The sequence below is a fragment of the Gadus morhua genome, chromosome 11 (genome assembly GCF_902167405.1).
Source record: "Gadus morhua chromosome 11, gadMor3.0, whole genome shotgun sequence".
Classification (NCBI taxonomy): Eukaryota; Metazoa; Chordata; class Actinopteri; order Gadiformes; family Gadidae; genus Gadus; species Gadus morhua.
The window spans coordinates 3,513,950-3,538,819 of record NC_044058.1 but is presented as its reverse complement, the minus strand read 5'-3'; the positions used below and the strand labels follow the sequence as shown (position 1 = coordinate 3,538,819).

Below are 24,870 nucleotides of genomic sequence, written 5' to 3'. Positions count from 1 at the left end.
CGGAGCAGAGGGCGGGCGAAAGTCTTGTGTTGTGTCGTGGCTGCAGCCCAGCATGCACCGCGGTTGCCATAGCGCTGGATCGGAGGAGGGCGGAAGTGTTGCGTTGTGTTATGTTGCTGCTGCAACCCGGCCGCATGTGTTGTCACACTCACCCGGATCATTAAAAATAAATATTAGAGTTTCGCAAAGGTAGCCGAGCTAACTTCATGTTGAACTGAGGGAAAGGTAACATAAAGGTCGAAAATTTCATGATTAAAACTTTAAGTTTGGCTTGCATTGATTGTCACCTGCGCATGGGCTTGTTCATCAGTTTACATTCGAAATGCCCCCTTTTCGGTTGACATCCACATTTTCTGTCGCTGTTTGTAAGGTGGCAGTTACATTCTATACTATCTAGTGTCACTTTGACACATATTGGTCAGGCCTTTATCATTATTTTATTGCCTGCATCTTTATTTTCGTAAACAGATGACTGCCCAGGAGGCCCGCCTGTGTGGGCTTCTACTCCGGGAACACTTCGGAGAGGTGGTGGAGAAGATCGGGACGCACCTCCTCAGGAGTGGGGCTCAGAACCTACGCACCATCGTCAATGAGAGTGGTACTCCGATCGACCTGGTATGCTGGCACATTATTAACCTCTAAAACGACCATTAAGGATGTCTTCATAGTTAGATATACAATTACGCTGGTTGGTCCCAAGTTTGTAATAAGGACTTGCGTCCGAACAACAAGGCCTCCTTTCTCTCTATTTTCCAGGTGAAGAAGTCTCTGTGTGTGCTGATGAAGCATGGCGCATGCAGATTCAGCATAGGTCGCAAAGGACCAGGGAGTCCTGTGGAGTACCAAGCGAGCTGCGAGAGGATCTTGGGGATTCTGCGCTATCCACGCTACATATACACAGCCAAGACACTCTACAGTGATACGGGAGAGCTGATCATTGAGGAATTGCTTCAGCGGGGCCACATGACCATGAGCAGTATTGTGAAGATGGTGGCCGACCGACTCACCCACAACATGGAGGGTCAGTTCCTGAGACCTTCATGGAGTGACTTGTTTCAAATGTATCACGTTTTCTGATTGTCTCTGCAAGGCTATTAGTAATAATAATATATAACGGTTTTTTTTGTTGTTTTTTTAACTCTGCTAGAGGGTCGCAGCATAGAGTACAACGAGGTGGTCTCCACCTTCTCCAAGCTGGTCGAGACACACTTCCTGCAGCGATGTCCCCCGGTGTCGGAGGTCGTGCCACCGGTCAGCACCGCTCCGACGGTCCCCGGAGCCCCGGCGGCCCCCGTCAGCACCGGCCCCCCCACCCCCGAGAGCTTCTCCGACTGCTACTTGGTGCCTAGCGTTTCGCTGGCGGGCCGGGGCAAACGAAGGCGCTCTGGTGAGGACGTGGTCTTGGACCAGGGGACCACCAAGAAAGCCAAGACGGACCTCCAGGTGGGTGGAGGACGGGGACACCGCCTAGCGTTCAGAATCGTCTAAAGCCTGGGAAGCTCGTCTTGATTTATTGTGTTGAGTTTTGGGTTTCAAGGTATTGGGTTATTTGTCTGAGAACATTATCCACATGCATTTCTATATTTTTTTATCTGTCAAGCACACACTTGAATATTCGTGATAACCTTTCTGATTACATAGGATTTGGATTCTGTATGAAAGGATATTTAAAATGAGTGAACTGTTTTGAATCTACTTCTCAGACACATGGAGACGAGGGTATCTACTGGCAGGTGAACTTTGAGAGGTTTCATCTCCACTTCAGAGACCAGACCATAATAAGCGCCGTGGCCAGCAAACTGGACCAGGTGAGGATTTATTGTAGGATGTTGACTAACGTCCAGTGTAGATTAACTTTGTATCGCAAAGTCTTCAGACCAATGACCTTAATGGGTAAAACCAGTACAAAAATACTAATTCAAATACATACACCATTGTACCTGTTATACATATACCGCTGTATGATGATAATAATTTTTCTTTGCATACTTATTAGGCATGGGAATCCCTTGGCACCTCACGATTCGATTCCGATTATGAGGTCAACGATTCGATTCTGAAGCGATTTATGTACATTTCCATGCGTGATTTTCAAAAATATATATATATATCTGGGTTTGCTACTCAGAGTTTGCTAATCACTTCCTACTTTTGTGATGATCATTAAAGACATCAACCGATGAATTAACTTATCTAATATTTCATGAGAGAAAGCTTTTGTCACAAATATGACGTTGTATGAACAATGCAATAATCAATGCAGCTTGCATTATAACACAATATGGAAGCATGCAAAAAAATCAGTTTCAGTTTTATTTTATTTCTAATCTTTCTTTTCTATGTCATCAAAGGAAAAGCTGCTCTTGAATTAGAAGGAGTTCTTTTGTCTGGCTGTGAGTTTGCACGCATGCTATGCGTAGGCTGAATCGCAATCGTGTCAAGACAAATCAAATTGGCCAACAATACACAGTGAAGATAAATTCAATGATTTTAAAATTACAAAAATGATCCCCCCTGGCGAACAGAATGTTGCAGCAGGCAAAAAAAAAAAAAAGCTAGAATCGCGAGGAATCGATAATTTTTCCCACCCCTAATACTTATAGTGCACCAATGAAGCCTCATCTATATGTGTCTGTGTCCACCCCAGACGAGCAGTGAGATAGTGAGAACCATGCTGAGGATGAGTGAGGTGACCACCACCCCCTCTGCCAGCTGCACCCAGGCCCTGTCAGCCAATGAGGTCTTCAGGTCCCTGCCAGCCAACTACAGCATCAGCCGGCCCATCTTGGACCAGTACCTCACATTGCTGGTTGATGACCCGGTAACACTGAACTAGATTCATATAAATGCAATGTTAATCACTGTTTCTGTTGGTCGGTTACTCAGTTTGTGTGTTTATTTTGTTCTATACTCAATATTGGGTACATTTGACATATTATGCATGCATACACGTATATTTGTAGCTTCCCTAATGATATCCTCCTTTCTAGATGGAGTTTGTGGGGAAGACGGGAGACAGCGGAGGAGGAATGTATGTCGTCAGTATCCTTTTGATCTAGGAGGGAACCACGCTGTGATGGGATTCACGCTGGGAATTATTTTCTTATAAAGGTGTGATATCGTGCTTTTTTGACTTTTCCCTTTGCTTTTCTGTTAAAAGGCCTATATATACATATTTTTTATATGCTGAGCCAGAAAAATCGAAGTCCGAGGCAGGGGAGTATTCGTGCCCACCGAGAACGCCCCTCAACAAGTTTTTGCACTCAGACTGATGTTTACGCGGGGATGTGAATTTGCCGACAGACACGCAAAGCGTTCGACCGATAGCAAAAGGGTCGGCGTGCTGACCAATCACAGCAGACTGGGCTACTCGGGAGGGGGGCCTTAAAGTGACATGATACTAAACAAAGTTTTTGAAGGACGCTGAAATTGGTTTTGCAGAAATTAATAGTGTGAGAATGATGAGGGGTATTTCTAACATGCAGCAATGTAACCCTATTCTACTAGGTTGCCCAAATCGTATTATTATCCCTCAAATAGCATGCTATGGGATCTTTAACTCATGGCACTAGATCTGCACAAAGCGCTGACCAACCTGGCGAGGGCCACACTCGAGTCCGTGGTACAGGAGAAGTACGCTGCTTTGTAGACCGCCCATGGTGGTTTCTTTCTAAGCGATTTGAAAGATGCCATTTAAGGAGCCATTTATTCCACCCACCTTCTTTTCTTCTATTCATTCCAATCACAGGTTTGGCTCCCGGTCTGCACGCATCTTTCGTCTGTTACTACGGAAACGCCATCTGGAGCAGAAGCAGGTGGAGGACTTTGCGATGATCCCAGCCAAAGAAGCCAAAGACATGCTGTACACATTGATGTCAGAGAACCTGGTGCTCCTTCAGGTACATCTACCTAACCAAACCATCCAGAGAAGGCCTTCCTGCCTCCCGTTCCCTTGAGACACTGTTGAATGAGTCGGTGAATGGGTTTTTGGATTACACAACCGTTCAAAAGTGTGAGGTCACTTAGAAATGTCCTTATTTTTTAAAGAAAAGCACTGTTTTTTTCAATGAAGATAACATTAAATTATTCAGAAATACAGTCTAGACATAGTTAATGTGGTAAATGACCACTCTAGCTGGAAACAGCTGATTTTTAATTGAATGTCTACATAAGGGCCTTTTCCAGCAACCATCACTCCTGTGTGCTAATGGCACATTGTTTAGCTAATTGTGTTAAAAGGCTATTTGATGATGAGAAAACCCTTGAGCAATTATGTTAGCACAGCTGAAAACTGTTGAATAAAGGTATGAGATTTCATGGAAAACATGAAATTGTCTGGGTGACCCCCAAACTTTTGAAAGGCAGTGTATGATTTTTGATTCCAGGAACTCCCCAAGACCCCGGACCATGCCCCCTCCCGTACCTTCTACCTGTACACTGTCAACCAGCTGGCTACTGCTAGGATGTTGCTGCAGCACTGTTACAAGGTAAATGACCACATAACGTTGTGGATGTCACAGCATCGTGTTGTTGGCCAAATGGGCTCAGTTGGACTCCTGTTTGAGGTATTGGCTCTTCCTCCCTTTAGGCCGTGGCCAACCTCATAGACCGCCGCTTGTTCCAAACCAAGGAGAGCAAGTAAGTGAAAGAACACAGCCAGGGCTTCTCACATCCATATCTCAAAAACCAAATTATCCCGGAGCCTGGATCCTTTTAAAGCACAGACTAGGACCTCTTTGGCACCTAAGCACATGTATTGATTGGCTGTTGTCCGGACTGACAGGCGTCTGCTGGAGAAGTCCCAGCGAATCGAGGCCATCATGGCGTCGTTGCAGGCCAGCGGTGCGGAGCCTGAGCAGCTTACTGAGGTGGAGGAGATGATCAGCGCCCCTGAGAAGCAGCAGCTGGAGTCACTGAGACACCATATCAACAAGTAGGAGCAGAGCCCCACTGGACCTAGGAACTAGGGCTGTCCCTTAATGCTCCACTATCCAGTAGTCTTTCAGCAAAGTCGACCAAGTGTCCATTAGTCGCTGATAAAGTAAAAATAAAAACAAAGCCCTCCCTGACATGGCTGTTAACATTAACGCTCCCGCGATTGAGAGTCATACATGGAAACGGAACTGACACACGCCTGGCGTTCATAGTATACTGTACATGCCAACCGGACAACGTATCAACACTAACCGCTGTCCCCACGCTGCTCAGACACACGCACCACTCATTAAATAAGAACAGTTTTTTTACTTCGTTTTTTTGGACGACCGGCAAGCTTTCTTCTTTCTTGCTTTTAAATCAAGTTGTGTGCATTTTTACGGTACATAAATATGATTCACTCAACATTCATTGTCGGTGCCGTTCATTTGCCCGCATTGTTTGTGTGCTTGTTCCAATTATATTTTTTAATTATAACAAATTATTATTTTAGTGTGATCTGTAATGGTGCAATGTTTAACAGTGTTTATTTACCATCTCACACACACAGCTCTTCACTCTGAACAAATCCCCCATGCCACTGTCACTACAGTGTATATGTTGTTGGCTCAATAACAGGTGTAGTGATTTCCTTATTCTAATCTGTTTATCTCCAGGTTGGATTCTGCAGAGAACCAGGTGGATGAGACCATCTTCCTGCTCAAGTCTTACGTGGCCTCCACTGCTAGGATCACACGGTGATGGCGTTACTGTCGGGACTTTAATCTCCATCGTTCTTATTCAGACGAAGCTTCTCGCTACCTTCTGATATTGTGGTTGTTTATCAGTTTGTTTTTGCTTTTGACCTTTTTCTTTCAGTTACAATAAAGTTGTATATCTTCAGCTGAATGAAGGTAAAACCAAGAGCATCTGTTCAAACTCTTTTTAATTTCGACAACAGACGGACAGAGACAGTGAGACAGACATAGGACAACGTAATGTGCTGAAATGTAAAATGATGTCTGAATATTAAATAAAAGGACAATTGTTTAATGCACTTGAGTCAAAAAACAAAGTAGAAAAAGTTATTTACATAAGTGCCCCCGACCCTATGAATAGTGGGTAGTGCATTCCTGACGGACCTCCAACGTCCCCTGGTCCTGGAGGTCCTAGTTGAGGCGTAGAGCTCTGGATCCCAGACCTAGCGCTGTGACGGACCCGGGACTGTCATTGGCAGCATGTGGGAAGGACCACTCGGGTAACCATCACAACCGTTGTCATGGCAGCGGACCGCTTCACTCCTCCTGGGTCTCCTCTTCCTCGGGCTGTTTCCGTGTGAAGAAGCCCAGCTTCATCACGAGAGACACCGGGGCATTAATGATCACAGCCATCAATGAAAGGAGCCACTGCTTCTGCAGTGCTACTCATCCAATAATATCTTATATATATCTTATAGGATGAGTAGGACAAAGAATCGACAAGTTATGTAGAACCATTTAAAACGGATTGGGTAAAAGCCATTTAAACGTACCTTCCATAATACAAAGATGATTAGCGCCAATAAGAGCAAGCCTCCAATAATGCTACCAATCAGAATCCAGAGTGAGATGGGAATGGCGCGCCCCTTGAGCACCTCCAAGACCGTCTTGATGGTGGAAAGAGGAGGATGGAGACAAATATACCTATTTTAATACTTTTCTCTTTCTATCATGCGTTTTGTTATTTAAAAAGGTACACTAACTACATGTGAAATAAAAGGGAAAACAATCCTTCAGAGATTCCAATGTTTGTCATTTATTATTGCACTTGATTTCTTTAACTTTACTGGTTGCAAATTGTTGCAAGTTTAATCTGAATACGAGCCCTGTGAAAAGACAGATAGACCCTTCTCCCAGAGGCATCGTAGGATCCATCTACGTATGGATCTACTTCTTTAATGTACCAGGGCATGGGCAGCAGACTAAACTATTGAAGATAAGCCTAGTACCCATGCCCGTTATAAATTGGTACCAGACCCATAATTAGTGTTATGACATAAACCTATGATTGTCCTAAATTATATATCGCTGTTGAAAAACAACGCTTTCTTTTCTAATCAAATTATTATTTGAATGGGAGATATCATTTTGTGCCACTGATGGGAGAATGAAACAATCCTCTTTGGCTCCAAGGCCTGGTGTATGAGTGGTCAGGTTTACCCTGTGTATTGATGGCTAGCTGTGAGGGAGAAACACACCACCCTTTGCGTTCGCTCCTTACCTCTCTCCAGACAGCGCCTGCCCCCAGGGTGATGAGGTGACTCTCCTGGGCTGCCAGGCGATAAGTGCCGACTACCTTTACTGACTTGTACTTGGCCTAGTGAGGGAAACAGAGACCGATGTCACTAGAGCTGGGGGTGTCTGGTGACAAATGCAAGTTACCTTTGTGCTGATACCTGTTGTGGCTCTCTTAACAAGACAAAAACAGTGTCTGTGTGAGTGTGTGTGTCTCACTTTTCTGAAGAATTCGTCTTGAACCCTGCGACTGACGCGAATAAGGACTTCCTGTCCTTTCAGGAGCTGCCGCACGTCACACACCACCTCTACGCACCAGGACCTGCTGCAGTTCTGCACACAGAAACGGGCCCACACTTACAGTCTAGTACTAAAGGCACATGCTGTTGTCTGTGAAACCAAAGGCTGCTGCTCACCAGAATGTCATTCTGCAGCATGTCTTCAGGGTGGAGGGGCCGTACGTCTCTCTGCCTGCCCTTCAACCGGGCCAGATCGCTCAGCACACTGCAGTTCACCCCAGTAGCCTGCAGGAGGGGTAGTGAGGGACCGTCACGATAGATCTGCACAAACGTCAGTCACAGAGAACAGAGTTCTCTCTCCCTCTGGATCGCTTTCACTGTCTCTCACCCACACAGAAAGGAGAGAGCACCCCTCTCTAACCGTGTTCGAGTCGTATCTATTTCTCTCTGTCCCACACATAGACACATACAGAGAGCCACAGAGAACTACTCACGTTGTGGAAGAAGACCTCAGTGACGTTCATAAACACTCTGTCCCCCGCGGCCACCGCAGGCAGGTTCAGCCGCAGCTCCATGTTGTTCACCGCGTAGCAGCCCAGGTTCTGCAGCTACACACGCGCACACGTGCAAACGCACACGCACCCACACACGTACAAATGCACGGGCACACACACACACACACAGACATTCACACACGTCCTCACTAAATTTATATTGTGGTCCCAAGCCCTAATTAGGGACTATATTTCATAAGGAATTAATAAGGAATGTGATTGAAGGCACATCTAATGAGCATGTGGTTTACGTGTGTATCGATGAATTGAATGATGCCAAGGGCCCAGCCTTTACCTTGAAGTTGGTGTAGAACTCAGGCCCTACGGCCTCGGACATCGTCCTGGAGGGGTGGACCTCGTAGCGGTTCAGCTTGGAGTCACTGCAACAGAAAGAAAGCTAGTAAGGGTTGAAATGCCCTCGATGTATCAAATGGATCCCGATAGTGTATGTTTGAGCAACACACCTGCTGACAAACAGGTCTGGCTCGTACTGGACAAAGCTCTGCAGCTGGACGCCGTTGTCCGCCAGAGTTTCCTCTCGCTCAACACTGTCGCTGCAAGCAGAGAACCACCCGCGGGGCCAGAGGTCAGCACACATGTCACGGCAGAGCGTCTGTACATATAAGGTGTAAGGTAGGGTGATGGAAGCTACCTGGCCGCATTGAGCTTCATCTGGACCCGGCTGTGTAGCGACGTACAGCTGAACTCAAACTCCAGCATGAAGTCTACCTGGAGGTGGAGAGAGAGACGAGGGTAAATAGGCATGTTGAGTGTAGCCTCATGACTTAACTGTTAGTGTTATAAGCCTCCACCTACCTTGGACTGGGACCGGAACACAGGGTAGCTGACGTTACAGGAGTGACTGTTGGACCCCAGCGCTGTGCACTCAATCTTAAACTGAGTGTCGTCCTGCGACCGCAAGGAGCAGAGAGATGAGTAGTCTGCTTATGTTGATGTCAATACTAATATCTTTTCACAGATTGATTACCAAATACTGTGCTGGTATGTGCTGTGTAGTGTCATCCTTGTAGTAGTTAACGTGTAAGCAAACCCCTTGTTTCATCGAATTTAAACATTGAGATATAAAATAAATGTGTTTTGGGCTAAGAGTTCTGGGAAGAAGTGGGCGTGTTATCCCCATGGATACGACAGAGGGCAACTTCGTGATACTGTGTTTGTGTATGAACATTATAATGAGCATTGCTGCAAATTAATGTTGTTGTACTATAAGTGCAACACCATGCTACGAACGTGGTGTTGCACTATGAACAAGATACGAACATATTTAAAGGTCCCATGACATGAAAATCTCACTTTGTGAGGTTTTCTAACATAAATATGAGTTCCCCTAGCCTACCTATGGTCCCCCAGTGGCTAAAACTTGCGTTTGGTGTAAAACGAGCAGTAGCTGTTCTGCTCGCCTTTGAAAAAACAGAGGCTCAAGCACGCTGATTTGGAATGTCTGTGCTCATGACGTCATGAGGAATCTCAGCTCCTCCCCTTACTCTGCCTGGCCCGCCCAGAGACGTTGGCCCGCCAATGAGACTCGACCGTGCGAGCGCCACATGTGTGTGTGTGAATACACACACTGTAACGCAAGTGTTTCTTGTCGGTTCTTTGACGTGTCTTGTATTTCCACAACGAGACTGTCGTGGGGGTTATCTGAGCCATGGTTGAGAAGGAATTGGGGGAAACGAACTTTGGTTTGACTCGCTGAAGTACATGAACTGCGACATGCCGCCGGTTGCCGCGAGGCACCATCGCCCGGCAGCGGGCAGCCGGCAGCAGGCAGCGCGCGGTTCAGTCGACTTCAGGTTGATGTGAAAGTGGAAGAACCAGAGACGTCGCAGAACCCGACAAAGTCGTTTGTGATTCATAATATCGTCTGGAGGCGCACACAATATGTTATATGATATAGATATCTATGTATTATATGATATTATTTTGATATAGAGCTCCAGGACTGTAACGCAAGTGTTGTACACTTCCTTGTTATTTGGATAACCGTTCTGCTGTTGGTGTGATGGCGCATAACACGTCGGACTCTCGTCTCTGGTATTTCTACAACGAGACTCGTATTGGGGGTTATCTCAGCCAAGGTTGAGAATGAATTGGGGGGAAAGAACTTTGGCTTCGACTCCCTCAAGGCAAGAACATGAACCACGACAAGGAGGAGAAAGGGATCTTTGCCGGGCAGCGCTTAGGCACCTCCGCCTCCGGCGGTGGTCCCTCAGCGGGGCTCAAGCGGGAGACATTCGCCGCCAACAATCCCTTTCTCCTCCATGTCGTGGTTCATGTTCTTGAGGGAGTCAAAGCCAAAGTTCCTTCCCCCCAATTCATTCTCAACTTTGGCTGAGATAACCCCCAATACGAGTCTCGTTGTAGAAATACCAGAGACGAGAGTCCGACGTGTTATGCGCCATCACACCAACAGCAGAACGGTTATCCAAATAACAAGGAAGTGTACAACACTTGCGTTACAGTCCTGGAGCTCTATATCAAAATAATATCATATAATACATAGATATCTATATCATATAACATATTGTGTGCGCCTCCAGACGATATTATGAATCACAAACGACTTTGTCGGGTTCTGCGACGTCTCTGGTTCTTCCACTTTCACATCAACCCGAAGTCGACTGAACTGCGCGCTGCCTGCTGCCGGCTGCCCGCTGCCGGGCGATGGTGCCTCGCGGCATGTCGCAGTTCATGTACTTCAGCGAGTCAAACCAAAGTTCCTTTCCCCCAATTCCTTCTCAACCATGGCTCAGATAACCCCCATGACAGTCTCGTTGTGGAAATACAAGACACGTCAAAGAACCGACAAGAAACACTTGCGTTACAGTGTGTGTATTCACATTGATGTGGACGTTGAAGAACCAGGAACGTCGGAGAACCCAACGCGGTCGTTTGAGATTCATAATATCGGCTCACACAGCTTTTGGCCGTGATAATATATATTATATGATATAGATATCTGTGTAGGCTACATGATAATATTTAGATATAGAGCTCCAGGACTCCCGTGTGTTCTAGAATATTTACAGAACACGGCTAAAGGCTGTGTGCGCCTCGCCATTGCGATACATCCACTGTAAACAGAGCGCATGGTACCGTCCCTGGCTGCAAGCTGCTCAGGGCCACACCCCCACCCTCCTCCTTGACACGCCCACCGAAACAGCGCATTTGGGGGAAGCTCAATGTGCGACTGGCTCGGAGTGGCTGTAACTCTGCACCACGGCTGAATTTCAGGAACGTCTTTGAATACTGTGTTAGTTGCCCACTAATACCTATATTAAAGAATACATAAAATAGCATGTCATGGGACCTTTAAGCAAAGGTGGATGAGTTTGGCTTGATGTTTTAGTGTTTTTGTGTGTTTGTGTGTGTGGTTGTGTGTAAGTGTGTGACTACATGCATTTGAGTTTGGTGTTCCATCATCTGTGCTTTACTAGGTTTGCTTGTTTGCTTGTGTGTCTGTGAATGTGTGCGCGCTTGAATGAATGTGTGTGTGTGGCAGCTAATGCTAACTAGCGTACCCTGATGCTAAGGCTGGAGAAGTGCAGGTTGCGTGAGTAGTGCAGCACCAGGCTGGAGTTGTACGCATTCTCCAGCTTGTTGTGGAGCTGAACCTCCACGGCCAGCCGTCTGCGGGGGCTCCGGATCACGTAGGGCTTGTGCCTGCCAAAAACAACCAGTAAGTACAGCCTGATGGCACCGCCTGGTCAGGGGCAGCCGGAAGGTGTATGTGTGTGTGGGTGCGTGCGTGCGTGCGTTATTGCGTGCGTGCGTGTGTGTGTGTGTGTGTGTACCTGGTCCCAGAGATATCCATGTGTGCGTTCAAGACCAGGTCTGTGGTGCACACGTCATCCTCACCACAATCCTTAAAGAAAGGGATCTGGAGAGATGTGAGAGAGTGAGGGAGACAAAATAATACATTTACTGGTTTGAACTGAACATAGCGTCCATAGTGAGGATGACATCCTGATCCTCGGATGAGAAGGGTCCACTCACAAACTTCTTGACGGTGGTGGGCCAGCCCTCGTCCAGCACCGGGCCGCTCTCCGTGTTGTTGATTTTGTAACGCAGCGAGAAGCTGATTGGACGGATATAGTCAGCGGTGTCCTGTCAACAGAGACACTGTCATTCACAGATGTGAATGTCTGGGCCAGTAGCGTGCGGTGACCCTAAATTTCAGTTGGGCAGAAACTACTGGCGTATGACCACAACCACAATTTATATGTTTTTTTAATGTGTACATAATATATACATATGTAATATTGTATTATATATATATGCTTCACATCACTCACACCCGTGGTCCATAATTCCCCTCGTCCTGTGCACACTTAAACCAGTGTTTCTCTTTGAGCAACCACATAGCCATTTTTTGCTTTTCATACACCTTTTGCACCTCTCAAATGTTTTTTTTTAACAGAAACTCAACACTGTTAATCACAGGTGCAACACCCTCGCCATATCTGCATCTGATATAGGAACGATGAAAGACGCTGGCGGAATAATTTGAGTTAAAATAACAACAGTTATAGAATATATGACCATGGGGCAGACTACTTTACGACCATATAGGCGCCTTTCAGCGCAGATTGCAATTCTTATTGCAGCCTGCAGGGTTATACTATTAACATACGGAGGAACGCAGTCGCTGAGCTGCCCTGCCCCAACACTGCATGACACGTTAAACTCAACTACAATCACCACCATCATCCAAAATTTGATGTTAACAGACCAAAAATAGTCGGAAAGCCTACAGAAACTAAAGATAGTGAATTGGAAAATCACATTATTAAAAATAGAGTTGGCTCAATGATTAGCTGAGGAACAATTTTTTTGGGAGCATGCTTTTGCAAGTAGTTCACTGCCCCACCTGCCCATATAGTTGGCAAGCGCCTGGCATGGGGTATTGGGTTGTAGGATTATTCACTTATGTATCAGGTTGTACTCCCTCTCACGTGTCCCCACACAGGCTTCCTTCTATCTCTGACTTTCAGCCCACTATTTTGATATTTTTCCCTTAGGGTTAGTCCTCAATCCTCTCTTCCCCAGCCCCTTGAAGCTGTCGCTGTGAAAGAAACGCAATAAGAGGAAACCTGCCGTGACTATTAATGTGGTGTTGTGTGTGTACAGCAGCACTCACATAGACGTGGAAGGGAAGGCTGTAGCAGAGCATATGTCCCATCTGAATCCCAACAACCATCTGCGTCTGTCGCTGGGAGTTGTCATCAAACAGCGCCCGGGCTGACAGCTTCCTGTCGTCCAGCATGGCCGTGATCCACAAGGCTGAGGCAGAGCGCACACAGGCCGGAGCGTCAGAATAAAAAGAACCAGCTCAATCAGAAAGGCTTTTAAAGGTCCCATGGCATGAAAATCTCACTTTATGAGGTTTTTTCTAATATTACCGAAATATGAGTTCCCCTAGCCTGCCTATCGTCCCCCAGTGGTGTGTGTGTGTGTGTGTGTGTGTGTGTGTGTGTGTGTGTGTGTGTGTGTGTGTGTGTGTGTGTGTGTGTGTGTGTGTGTGTGTGTGTGTGTGTGTGTGTGTGTGTGTGTGTGATTACACACACTGTAACGCAAGTGTTGTACACTTCTTTGTTATTTGGATAACCGTTCTGCTGTTGGTGTTATGGCACATAACACGTCGGTACTTTGACGTCTCCGGTATTTCCACAATGAGACTCGTAGTGGGGGTTAACTTGGCCATGGTTGAGAAGGAATTGGGGGAAAGGAACTTTGGCTTTGACTCCCTGAAGTACATGAACCACGACATGGAGGAGAAAGGGATTATTGCCCGAGATTATCTCCCGCTTGAGCCCCGCGTCCCGCTGCCCGCTGCCAAGGAACCACCGCCTTGGCGCTGCCCGCTGCAGGAGGCAGTGGTGCCTAAGCGCTGCCTACTGCCCGCTGCTGAGGCGTTGGTCCCTCGGCAGCGAGGCTCCGGCGGGAGACAATCGCTGTCAACAAACGCGGGCAACAATCCCTTTCTCCTCCATGTCGTGGTTCAGCCTACTTTAGAACGGGACTCATAATTGAGATTCATAATATCGTCTTGAGGCGCACACAAGTGATAATATATATTATAGGATATAGATATCTATGTATAATATGATATTATTAAGAAATAGAGCTCCAAATATTCTAGTGTGTTCAGATATAGAGCTCCAGATATAGAGCTCCAGATATAGAGCTGTTCAGATATAGAGCTCCAAATATTCTAGTGTTCTAGAATATTTACAGCACACGGTCAAAGGCTGTGTGCGCCTCGGCATTGCGATACATCCACTGTAAACGGAGTGCATGGTACCGTGGCCGCAAGCTGCTCAGGGCCACACCCCCACCCTCCTCCTTGACCCGCCTCTCTCCTCCTCATTTGCATTAAAGCTACATACACCGAAACGGCGCGTTTGGGGAAAGCTCAATGTGCGACTGGCTCGTAGTGGCTGTAATTCTGCACCAAGGCGGAATTTCGGAAACGTCTTCGAATAATGTGTTAGGTGCCCACTAATATCTATATTAAAGCATCCATAAAGTAGCATGCCATGGGACCTTTAAGAAAGCTTTCACATACAAGGAATGGTCAATTGGGGCTGAGATACAAGAAACATTATGAGATAGGAAAAAGATATGAAGGAATATATGCAATATAAGGTATATATATATAGGTATGGAGGTAGCAAAGCTAGTATTCACAAAGTATGGAGGTAGCGACGTTACTGTTCACTAGGTATGGAGGTAGCGACGTTATTGTTCACCAGGTATGGAGGTCCTGAAGCTACTGTTCACTGGGTATGGAGGTAGCGACGTTACTGTTCACTGTATGGAGGTAGTGACGTTATTGTTCACTATGGAGGTCCTGAAGCTACTGTTCACTGGGTATGGAGGTAGCGACGTTACTTTTCACTGTATGGAGGTAGTGACGTTATTGTTCACTATGGAGGTCCTGAAGCTACTGTTCACTGGGTATGGAGGTAGCGACGTTACTGTTCACTAGGTATGGAGGTAGCGACGTTACTGTTCACTAGGTATGGAGGTCCTGAAGCTACTGTTCACAAGGTAGGGAGGCAGCGACGTTACTGTTCACTAGGTATGGAGGTACCGAAGCTGTTGGCCTGGGTTCCTGGAGACCGGGACACAGCCAGGAAGCAGGCGGTGGCGTTGAGGCAGGCCGAGTCACGGCTGCCCCTCTGGCAGGTCTTCTGGATCACGTTGATGGAGTGGGGCTGGAAGTCCAGGCTCACGTTGACCTGGACGATGCTACGGGAGCTGGGGGGGGGGGGGGGAGTAAAGCATGAGACTAGAGACTATTGGGAACCAAATGATGATCGTTCCTGGAAGATTTTAAGTTACAGCATTCAGTAAACTTCCACAATATTGTCACTCCAATAAAGAAATTAGCACAATCATATATTATGGATTTACCTTTCTGCAATAAACTCCAACTAAACCATCTCTCACTAAAGCTTCCCTAGCAGCTAGAGCGGTCCAGCCCCTTTCGGGGACTCTCTATGGTCTACCATCCCTCCCCCCTCCCCTCCAGCCCTGTCCCACTCCGCTGACCCACCTGAGCAGCACAGCGCTGCCCTGGGCCCCCACGGCCAGGTCTATCAGCTCGTCTCCATCCATGTCCAGACGGGCGCTCACACCGCGGCCAAAATACCGCAGTGACGGGGAGATGTCTACGGCTGCGATGCGCTGCGGGCAGACAGAGACCAGAGTGGCAGAGGGGTTTAGTGTCTAGATGTTTGTATCGGTCGTGTGGGCCTGAGCTGAGCAGATCATACCTGTTTGTAGTCGTGGGAGATGTAGATGTTGTCTCCGTGGTAGAGGTACACCGCCCCCCGGTGGTCGTCCTCCAGCGGCGCACCCACCAGCAGGTCGCTGAAGCCGTCGTGGTTGAGGTCGGGTGCGGCGGCCATGGCGTAACCGAACCGGGCGTCCTGGGTCCTGACCACCGCCTTCAGGGTCCCATTCAGCACAAACACCCCCTCCTGGGAGAGAGGAAGAGAGGAGGAGCAGAAAGAGCAGGAAGAGGAGGACAGGACGGAGGAGCAGGAGGACAGGAGGAGGAGGAGAAGCAGGAAGAGCAGGAGGAGGAGGTGGAGGAGCAGGAAGAGGAGCAGGAGGAGGAGGAAGAGGAGGACAGGAGAAGCAGGAGGACAGGAGAAGGAGGAGGAGCAGGAGGAGGAAAAGGAGGACAGGAGGAAGAGGATGAGGACAGGTAGAGTAGGAAGACATAAGACGCAGGACAGGAGGAGAGGAGGAGGAGCAGGAGAACAGGAGGAAGAGGAGGAGGAGCAGGGGGAGGAGCAGGAGGCAGGAGGAGCAAGAGAAGGAGGAGGAACAGGAGGACAGGTTTAGCAGGAGGACAGGAGGACAAGAGGAGCAGGAGGAGGAGGAGCAGGAGGAGGAGGAGGACAGTAAGACAGAGGAGCAGGAGGAGCAGGAAGACAGGACGGCAGTTATTAGGATAAATTATGTTTTAAAACATGAATTGACCTCAACCGTGTAGTTGAGAATCTGAGAATCTGAGATAAAAAAAATTGGACATAATCGATGCTATTTGTTTGCCATATATTACCCATTTTCTATTGTTTTGTTTTCATGGTAATGGAAACAATCCGCTCCATACAATATACCCTTCTGCCCCTGGGCGGTTCTCCTCCTTACCCCATTAAACGTGTAGATGTAAACTCTGCCAGCCTCTTTATTCCCGGAGCCCAGGAACATGGGAGCTGCAACCAGCAGCACATCCGTGATGCCATCCTGGTCAATATCCAGCCCACACACCTCACTGCCGTAGTACGATCCAATCTGGACACACAGGGACCACAGCGAGGGAGACGCGTTACTGCACTTCTTCACCAATAGGGGGCAGACTTGCTCTGTTTGTTATAAACCAAACCAAGTTCAACGTCAACCAATACGTTAGACAAACGGGCCGCAGGATAACAGGCGCTACCTGTTCTCCGTTCAGAGCCTGAACGATGTCCACGTCCCCGTTGTTGCTCAGCTCAAACAGGATCACTTTACCCTTGTGTTTGAACCGAGGGGCCCCGGCCACGTACAGCCGCCTCCAGTCCCCCACAATCACAGAGGACACGGTGTAGCCTATAGACACACACACACACACACACACACACACACACGCACACACACACGCACGCACGCACGCACGCACGCACGCACGCACGCACACTCTCACACACACACACACACACACACACACACACACACACACACACACACACACACACACACACACACACACACACACACATACACATACACACATACATAAATACACAAACACACACACACACACGCATACATGCATGCACACAAAGATACATGCACACGCAAAAAGACAGACACACATTTATATTTTGTGAGTGTTTTCAAACCTCTGTGAGGTACAGGACAAAGCCCAAAATACTTTACATGTATCTTACACAAGTCTGAGTCAGACAATCCGACATATAATGCATAATCAGTAGCGCACTAGTCAGAGTGCCAGAACCTCAGGCACCTAGATAAGCAGCGTGGTTCTTGAGCTCCAGGGGGAACTCAGACTCGAAGGCCTCCCTGGGGGGCATGATGCGCCCGTTCACCCCCTCCTTCAGCACTCCTCCGTCCCAGTCGTAGGCGCCCACCATGCCAAACAGGATCCCATCCTGAAAACAGCAGGGGGGGACGGGGGACGGGAGAGACAGGCTTTGATGTCAGACTGGTCACCAGAGCAGACTATTCAAATTACTACCTGATAGTCAGAGTCTGACTCTCTGTTTAGTTTCCCTTCTCTAGCTGTCCACCAGATGTCCTTAAACTGTTCTTAAACCCTCACTTCACAGATCCCGCCACTCCCATCTGCAGTTCATTCCCCTCACCTGAGCGTCCTTGTCAATCTTCCCACCTGCCCCTCATTCCCTCATCCCTCTCTCCCCTATTGACCAGTTCACTAGCTATGTTCCCTTGTCGGTTCGTTATACGTGTCAAGTCCCTTTTGTAGTTCCCAAGTTGTTAGTATTTCCTATGCCAGTTCATGGAAATTAGATTTAGAGTTTTTATGGAAGTATTTTTGTTCCGTTCCCCAGAGTTCTGGTCTGTATTGGGGTCCTATCCCTTTGGATCATGCTGCCCTGGTGGAGACACCTGATGTTGTACTTAACAAACTCACATCCAGGATGTGCGTTGAAAAGCCGATCTGCGACATCTCCATGTGGAAGGAGCTCTGGTTGGAGCCCAACGTGCCTGGAGGTGAGAGGAGGGGGGGAGTGAAGGGGTGAGAGGAGGGGGAGAGTGAAGGGGTGAGAGGTGGGGGAGAGTGAAGGGGTGAGAGTAGTTGGAGAGTGAAGGGGTGAGAGTAGGGGAAGAGTGAAGGGGTGAGAGTTGGGGAAGAGTGAAGGGGTGAGAGTAGGGGAAGAGTGAAGGGGTGAGGAGGGGGAGAGTGAAGGGGTGAGAGTAGCGTGGCGGTCAGTAACAGGACAATGATGGTCTTTCCCTTCACCAGGGGGACTCTGCAGACTTGCCACCCCCACCCTTATTTTCTCAGTCTCCCGTACCCTCCCTTCCTCCCTCTCTCTGGTGGATCTCCACTCCCCTCCGACTCCCTGAAGAGCCCAGGTGGTAGTCACGTCTCCCCCTTCCTTCCTCTCCCTCCTTCCTTCCCTCGTTGATGTCTTGGTGCCATGATGTCTTTAGCAGAACTGCTCACATATGTTAGGCTATGTTGTGAATAAGTGCTGTTTTATTCATATTTTGTCTCCTCTTACAGAAGGCGAAGAGAACATAGTTCTCTTCCATACGTGTCTCTCTCTCTCTCTCTCTCTCTCTCTCTCTCTCTCTCTCTCTCTCTCTCTCTCTCTGTCTCTCTCTCACCCTCTCATACTATCTCTCTCCCTCTAAGATTGTAAAATGTGATAACCCATCACATAATAAGTCTGTTCTCTAACTAATACCTTTTTCTTATTTAAGAAACTTCCCTCGTAAGCCAATCTTCTCACACATTGCTGCGAGTTCAGTCCAGACACCTCTTATCTCATCTTGGGGACAAGCTCATGCACTGTTGTAGTAGTATAGGTGCGGTTCGGCGCAGCTCAGTTACGGCTTGTGTTCTATTTCATGTAGGCTACGCCGTCTAGGCCTCGCCTTATGGGCTTGTCCCGTGCGCGTCCTCGCGCACACTGAATATTCAAACTATGCACCAATCAACAAGGGCACCGGCCACATTTCCCACGGCACCGTGTATATAAGGCGGCGCATACTGCCGCTCATCCTCCCTTTTCTTTCAGCATTGTACTGATCAACATGACTTCTAAACTTCTCGAACCCTGTTGCAGCGGCGTGGGCGAGGCGACAGACCAACGGCCCTTTTCAGGGCCACTGAGGAGCGCTTCCCTAAGAGCTGAGCCCTTCTCAGGGCCTCATTGTGCTTCGTGTCCCGCTTCCCTAGCGCCGGGTGACGGGCTCCTGGCGTATTTTCAGATGCCTCGGCGCTGAACACGCCGCGGTTGCCATAGTTACCCCCGCCTCCTGTGCCGCCTGCCGCATGCTGCCTGAAGAGGGGCTCCTCTCCAGGCACCTATTCTTCTCGTCGTCGGTGGACCTCTCCGAGGCCATCAACATTTTTAAGGCTGGAGTACCGGACGTCGACCACATCGAGGTGGACGACGTCGCCTCCTTGAACAACGTCTTTGCGGACCCTGCGTCCGGGTTCTCCCTCTCCAGGGCTTCCACTGCCATGGTCGTCCACGCCGGATGGCCGATCTATTCGGCAAAATCATGGGCGAGGCGGCGGCCATCAAGGGCATCCCTATGCCAGCCCCGCCTCTCGCCCTCATGTCGGATGACATGCAGGGCGAGTGCTTTCGCAACCTGTCTTCCTCCCGGTGGGCCACCCAGTGCCCCCTGTTCCCACCGGTTCAGCATTTCTTCACCGCTGCAGGTGGAGACCCTTCCACCCTGAAGGCCCCGGTGAAGGCCTTCTCTGTCCGGGCGCCAGATGGCATCCTAACGAGAAGCCGCTGCCCCCCGACCGCCTCCAGAAGCAGATTATCGGCCTGACGGACAGAGTGTTCGTCTGTGCCTCACAATCTGCGGCGGCGGTCAACAACCTCGCCCTGCTCACCTCCACCTGCCCTGGTCTCCTTGTCGGCTGGCAGGGAGGCTTACGGCCCGGAGGAAGCCGCAAGATGGCTGACGGTTTCCCGCTTCTCCAGCGCCATCCTCCAGCTATGCGGATGGCGTCCAAGCAGCATGGCCTGGACGACCATGATCCAGAGGGCCATATGGCTCTCTCACACTGCGGTGCCGGAACGAGAGAGGGCCAGCCTCGTCCAGGGCCCATTAGCTCCGGATGGACTATTTGGGCCCCGGTTCTCGGAGGTGCTCGTGCACCAGCAGTCTGTCCGTGAGAATCGTTCCCAGTTCGGGGCAATTCTCACGGGCTCCTCCCAGCAGCAGGCCGGAAGAAAGCGGGGTCAAGCCCGGTCCCAACGCTCCAGGGGGCCGCCTCCAACCCCGATGCCGATAGCCTCTGGTTCACCTGCTTCAAATAAGCGGCGTCCCCTTTGAGCTTCGTGGGCGGACTGGAGACTCGTTACACGAGCCCGTAGATACGGACGCTTGTACCAGTCTCCTAATTTCCCACATTATCCCCTCAACCTCCCTCCCACAGACTGTGGAAGGTGAGGAGACAGATAGTCTACGTACTTGGGGCTTTGCCTAGACTCAGCAACCATGACAGCGATGCTCTCGCCTCCTCGACGAGACGCCATCCTGTTGGCACTCTCCCGCTTTCGCTTTCGCAGAAATGTGACCGCACTGTCCACCATGTGCCTCTTAGGGCTGATGGCAGCCACCCATCCCGTGGTTCCCCTGAGTCTGCTCTTTATGCGAAGACTCCAGCGGTGGTTTGCTCGCCAATGGTTGGACCCCATGCGACACAAGCTCAGGGTGCTCCTCGTACCACGTTCTGTGTCACCAGACCTGGGATATTGGGAAAAAAAAACCCGCCCTTCTCAGTGACGTCCTACGTAGTGGTCTTCACGGACGCCTCGTTGACGGGTTGGGGAGGAACGTGCCTCTCTCACTCGGTCGGAGGCGAGTGGCTTACGCCCGCTACAGCACACATACATTTGTTGGAACTCGCCGCTGTGAGGAAAGTGCTTTTCTTTCACCGCCACGTTCTGATCAGGACAGACAGTGTGTCGGTGGCAGCGTACATAAACAAGCAGGGGGGAGTGCGCTCCTCTGCTCTCCACCGAAAGGTGGTCGAGCTCTGGCTTTGGGCCCATCAGTATCTCCCCATGCTGAGAGCCCTGCATATCGCGGGTCCTCAGAACTTCGGGGCGGACCTCATGTCTCGCGGCGGTCCCCGCCGAGACGAGTGGCGGTTACATCCCGACATTGTCAGACTGATCTGGCAGAGGTTCGGGAAGGCTCAGGTGGACCTGTTTGCGTCCAGGGAGAACACACACTGCAGGTTGTGGTTCTCTCTCAACCCTCGGGATCTTCCCCCGTTAGGGGAAAATGCGTTGGCACACACAACTTGGCCGCGGGCTCTCTTGTATCTGTGTCCCCGGCTCCAGCTAATCCTTCCTCTTCTGGAACGGGTCAGACAGGGATTGTCCCTCATTATAGTGGCTCCGGAGTACCGTTCAGATCGGATGCGCTTTCACAGGCCCACAGGACATTGCACCACCCGCCTGATGTATCGGGCCGGCTGATGGATTGGCACCTGAGAGGTTGATCCTGCAGGGCAAAGGTTTGCCTGAAGCGGTTATCAACACTATTCAGAGTGCTCGTGCACCTTCTACTTCTTCCCTCTATGCAGCGAAGTGGGCCGCTTTCTCTAATTGGTGTGACAGGAACCATGCTGTCCCATCTCAATGCGAGGTGGGAAGCGTGCTTGCGTTTCTGCAGTACATATTGGAAAAAGGTTTGGCCTTCTCCACTATCAAGGTCTAAGCGGCAGCCGTTTCGGCTGGCCATGCAGGCTGTGATGGCAGACCGATCTTCAGCCATCCACTGGTCAAGAGATTCTTGCGTGGGGCTAGACGTGTTAGGCCTGTTCCGCCCGTGCTTACACCACGCTGGGAGCTCCCCACCGTGTTGCGCGGGTTGTCCAGGGATCCTTTCGAGCCTCTGTCTCGGGCCCCTTTGGATGCCCTCTCCTTTAAGACAGCGCTCTTATTGGCTTTTGTTTCTGCCAAGTGGGCCAGTGAGTTGACCGCTTGTTGCTTAACGAGGACAGCTCCTTTGCGCTGCTCAGACCTAATTCTGCGTTCCTCCCAAAGAACATTGACAGTTATTTTTGGTCGAGAGATATTGTGCTAAAGGTTTTTCACCCCGCCTCATTCTAGTGAGGCGGAGGCGGAGTTGCATCTCCTGTGCCCGGTGCGGGCACTGGCTTTGTACGTGAAACGCTTGGCCGCGTTCCGCACCACACAACAGTTGTTTGTGTGTTATAGCGACGCTCGCAGGGGCCGTGCTCTCTCTAAACAGCGGATTTCTCGCTGGATATGTGAGGGTGTTGGCTTAGCCTACTCTCGGCAGTGCTTAGCGCCACCGCTGAAGCTCACTCGACACGGGGCGTGGCCGCTTCAACGGCTCTACTCAGAGGCATATTGGTGGAAGACATCTGCGCGGCTGCGTCTTGGTCTTCCCCCGGCCCCTATGTCCGTTTCTACATGTTAGACATGTCCAGGGGCTCACTCGGCAACTCTGTGTTGGAGTCCGGGGCCCCTTCTACGGTTTAAGAATATAGGCATGTTCTATTAAGCGGCATCGTTAATATCCTCTCGCCGGCTGGCGAGTTGGATTTGACTGCCAGTATTTCACTCCCGCCGTTTTTCAAATGGAAAACGGACGAGAGAAGTTCCTTATTGGAGAGTTGGACTCCATAGCGCCGCCCCTGTTGGTAGCGGACCTTTTCCTTTTCATGGATCCCATGAAGCACAGATTTTGCGCCGCCTTATATACATGGTGCCGTGTGAAATGTGGGCGGTGCCCTTGTTGATTGGTGCATAGTTGCAATTTTCAGTGCGCGCAAGGACGCGCACGGGACAAGCCCATAAAGTGAAGCATAGACGGCTATGCCTACAATCATAGAACTAGAGATATAATATCGGAACTATCGTTTCCACCACCGACAGAAGGGGGGGGGGGGGGGGGGAAATGGCCCGTGATAGCCGCAGCAGCTACGTTAGCATTGTGACCTCATAGCAGCCCGACATATTGTAGCCTCCTTATAAATCCAAGGAAAAAGAAGAACGAGCACAATGAGCAAAGATCAAACACGTAGGACGTCCAAGAAGGAAGGCAAACTTTTGTGCAACATTTTCTTCAATAAACTAAGCTTTCGCCGTTGTCCAGAAATACCTTGCGGATAATGTGTTTGTTTATGGTGTGTTCCTGAATCCTCGGACGCCAGTGTTTGATGTCCCTTCCGGTCTCGGAGCATGAATAGCGTTCCTGTTCGTCTTTGTGATTGTGGCAGGAAATTGTGGCTAGCCGTCGTTTATTGGTAGCTACATTAGCCTCATTAGCAAACCACCCCGAAAACAAACAACAATACTTTACATTATATTGAACGCACAGCAAGACCATGCAATGTATCAAACCGTAATAAAGTAGCAATGTAATCAAGTGTGTAAGAGCATTTGTGTAAATCGACATTAAAATGACCTACGTGGTACAAATACAAAAAAATATATATCTTCACGGGCACAGCCATTTTGTTGAGAGTGTCATCACTGCTCTCGGTCTACTCTCAGATTTTCGAAAGATGAAGATCAAAAGGGGGTGTGCCTTCGAGAAATGCCGCAAGAAAGATGGGAGATCTTTGACTTTCGACTCGGAAGTCTGGCATTCGAGGATTCAGGAACACACCATTATTATCCCCCTGTCTCACGGAAGTGCGATTCTGTTGACCTCTAACCAGCACTAGATAGTAGTAGCTACTCTGTTTCACCTTCAACGTCTGCAGTCTACGTGTAGTTATCCCTGAGTAAGAGGCCTAGGTGGGGAGCTATAGCGGCCGCGATGAGCCCTTAGTGAACATTTTGTATGGACAGTCCAGTTACGGCAATGATTGGCATGGATGGTCACCTGCGGCTCACTTATCAAATCGCCACATGAACACTTTGTTTTAACACCGGCTCACAAGGTTCAATCACAGCGGCTCATGATCATCAATATCACTGTCTCTGAAAATCTGCTGAAAACTAAAAGACTAATGTTTGCCTATATTGGAGTCTACCGAATGTGCCGTAGCCATGGCATTCTACTGTGTCCTTATCCTCTCCCTCCCACTCATATCCCTGGTCCCATTCCCCCTCTCCGACGCACACCTTCCAGCGTGAAGATACGGTCCCCCAGGGCGTCCACAATGTCATTCAGTGCTGCCTCGTCCGTCACGTTGAAGAAGTATTTGTCGTCGGGGTCGCTGGCGATGTACTTGATCTCGTCAATGAAGGTCCCAGGGTCCTGCTGCCTGCGGATGTAATGGCCCAGGACCTGGGAACCAGGGCGGGGAGGAGGAGGAAAGTGGGAGGAAGGAGACAGACGGAGAAAGAACTAATAAAACATGGGTGGGAATGGTTAAGTGAATAAGCAGAAAAGGGTGATTCAATAAAGAATGTACAAAAAACATTTGTTGAGACTTGAGGTGAAAGCTGATAAGGGAGATGAAAGAGAAGAATAGCTCAATAGTATAAACATATTTCTGGGAAGGGAATTATAAAATATGTTCTCTGTGTTCCAGAGGGACCGGGAAGAGAGAAAGAGAAATATTATTGTGAATACAGAAGACTTGAACCAGACTGCAACCATTTAGAAAAAACTAGACAGTATGTAGCATTTATACATCGC

The 24,870-nt window shown here is 49.2% G+C and overlaps 2 protein-coding genes across 4 annotated transcripts in view; one reads left to right on the top strand and one right to left on the bottom strand.

The window, feature by feature from the left end:
- The first annotated feature begins 69 nt into the window (after window positions 1-69).
- Window positions 70-5,971, top strand: polr3c (polymerase (RNA) III (DNA directed) polypeptide C). Of its 2 annotated transcripts, none has more exons than XM_030369941.1 (13): window positions 70-225; window positions 469-615; window positions 757-1,021; window positions 1,148-1,443; window positions 1,704-1,808; window positions 2,648-2,821; window positions 2,991-3,042; window positions 3,573-3,633; window positions 3,749-3,899; window positions 4,386-4,487; window positions 4,589-4,638; window positions 4,784-4,933; window positions 5,592-5,971. In XM_030369941.1, exons 2-13 carry the CDS (start codon window positions 469-471, stop codon window positions 5,674-5,676), a joined length of 1,638 nt encoding a protein of 545 aa, XP_030225801.1. In that variant the 5' UTR covers window positions 70-225; the 3' UTR covers window positions 5,677-5,971. The 2 variants fall into 2 exon arrangements, with proteins under 2 accessions (XP_030225801.1, XP_030225802.1); XM_030369942.1 differs by having other exon boundaries at window positions 81-236.
- The window catches only part of itga10 (integrin, alpha 10), a 44,480-nt gene continuing 25,452 nt past the window's right edge, over window positions 5,843-24,870 (bottom strand). Inside the window, exons 9-30 of one of the 2 annotated variants that reach the window (XM_030369940.1) lie at window positions 24,351-24,516; window positions 18,176-18,249; window positions 17,528-17,672; window positions 16,961-17,109; window positions 16,669-16,812; window positions 15,783-15,989; window positions 15,563-15,693; window positions 15,098-15,264; window positions 13,142-13,284; window positions 11,998-12,108; window positions 11,796-11,881; window positions 11,523-11,664; window positions 8,797-8,889; window positions 8,633-8,709; window positions 8,445-8,534; window positions 8,276-8,360; window positions 7,921-8,034; window positions 7,604-7,711; window positions 7,407-7,520; window positions 7,174-7,269; window positions 6,446-6,559; window positions 5,843-6,263 (exon numbers count right to left, since the gene is read on the bottom strand). In XM_030369940.1, coding sequence (XP_030225800.1) covers window positions 6,210-6,263; window positions 6,446-6,559; window positions 7,174-7,269; window positions 7,407-7,520; window positions 7,604-7,711; window positions 7,921-8,034; window positions 8,276-8,360; window positions 8,445-8,534; window positions 8,633-8,709; window positions 8,797-8,889; window positions 11,523-11,664; window positions 11,796-11,881; window positions 11,998-12,108; window positions 13,142-13,284; window positions 15,098-15,264; window positions 15,563-15,693; window positions 15,783-15,989; window positions 16,669-16,812; window positions 16,961-17,109; window positions 17,528-17,672; window positions 18,176-18,249; window positions 24,351-24,516 — 2,610 coding nt within the window. In that variant the 3' untranslated portion in view covers window positions 5,843-6,209. Of the gene's footprint in view, window positions 6,560-7,173; window positions 7,270-7,406; window positions 7,521-7,603; window positions 7,712-7,920; window positions 8,035-8,275; window positions 8,361-8,444; window positions 8,535-8,632; window positions 8,710-8,796; window positions 8,890-11,522; window positions 11,665-11,795; window positions 11,882-11,997; window positions 12,109-13,141; window positions 13,285-15,097; window positions 15,265-15,562; window positions 15,694-15,782; window positions 15,990-16,668; window positions 16,813-16,960; window positions 17,110-17,527; window positions 17,673-18,175; window positions 18,250-24,350; window positions 24,517-24,870 lie in introns of both variants that reach the window. The other variant, XM_030369939.1, reaches the window with a different exon arrangement.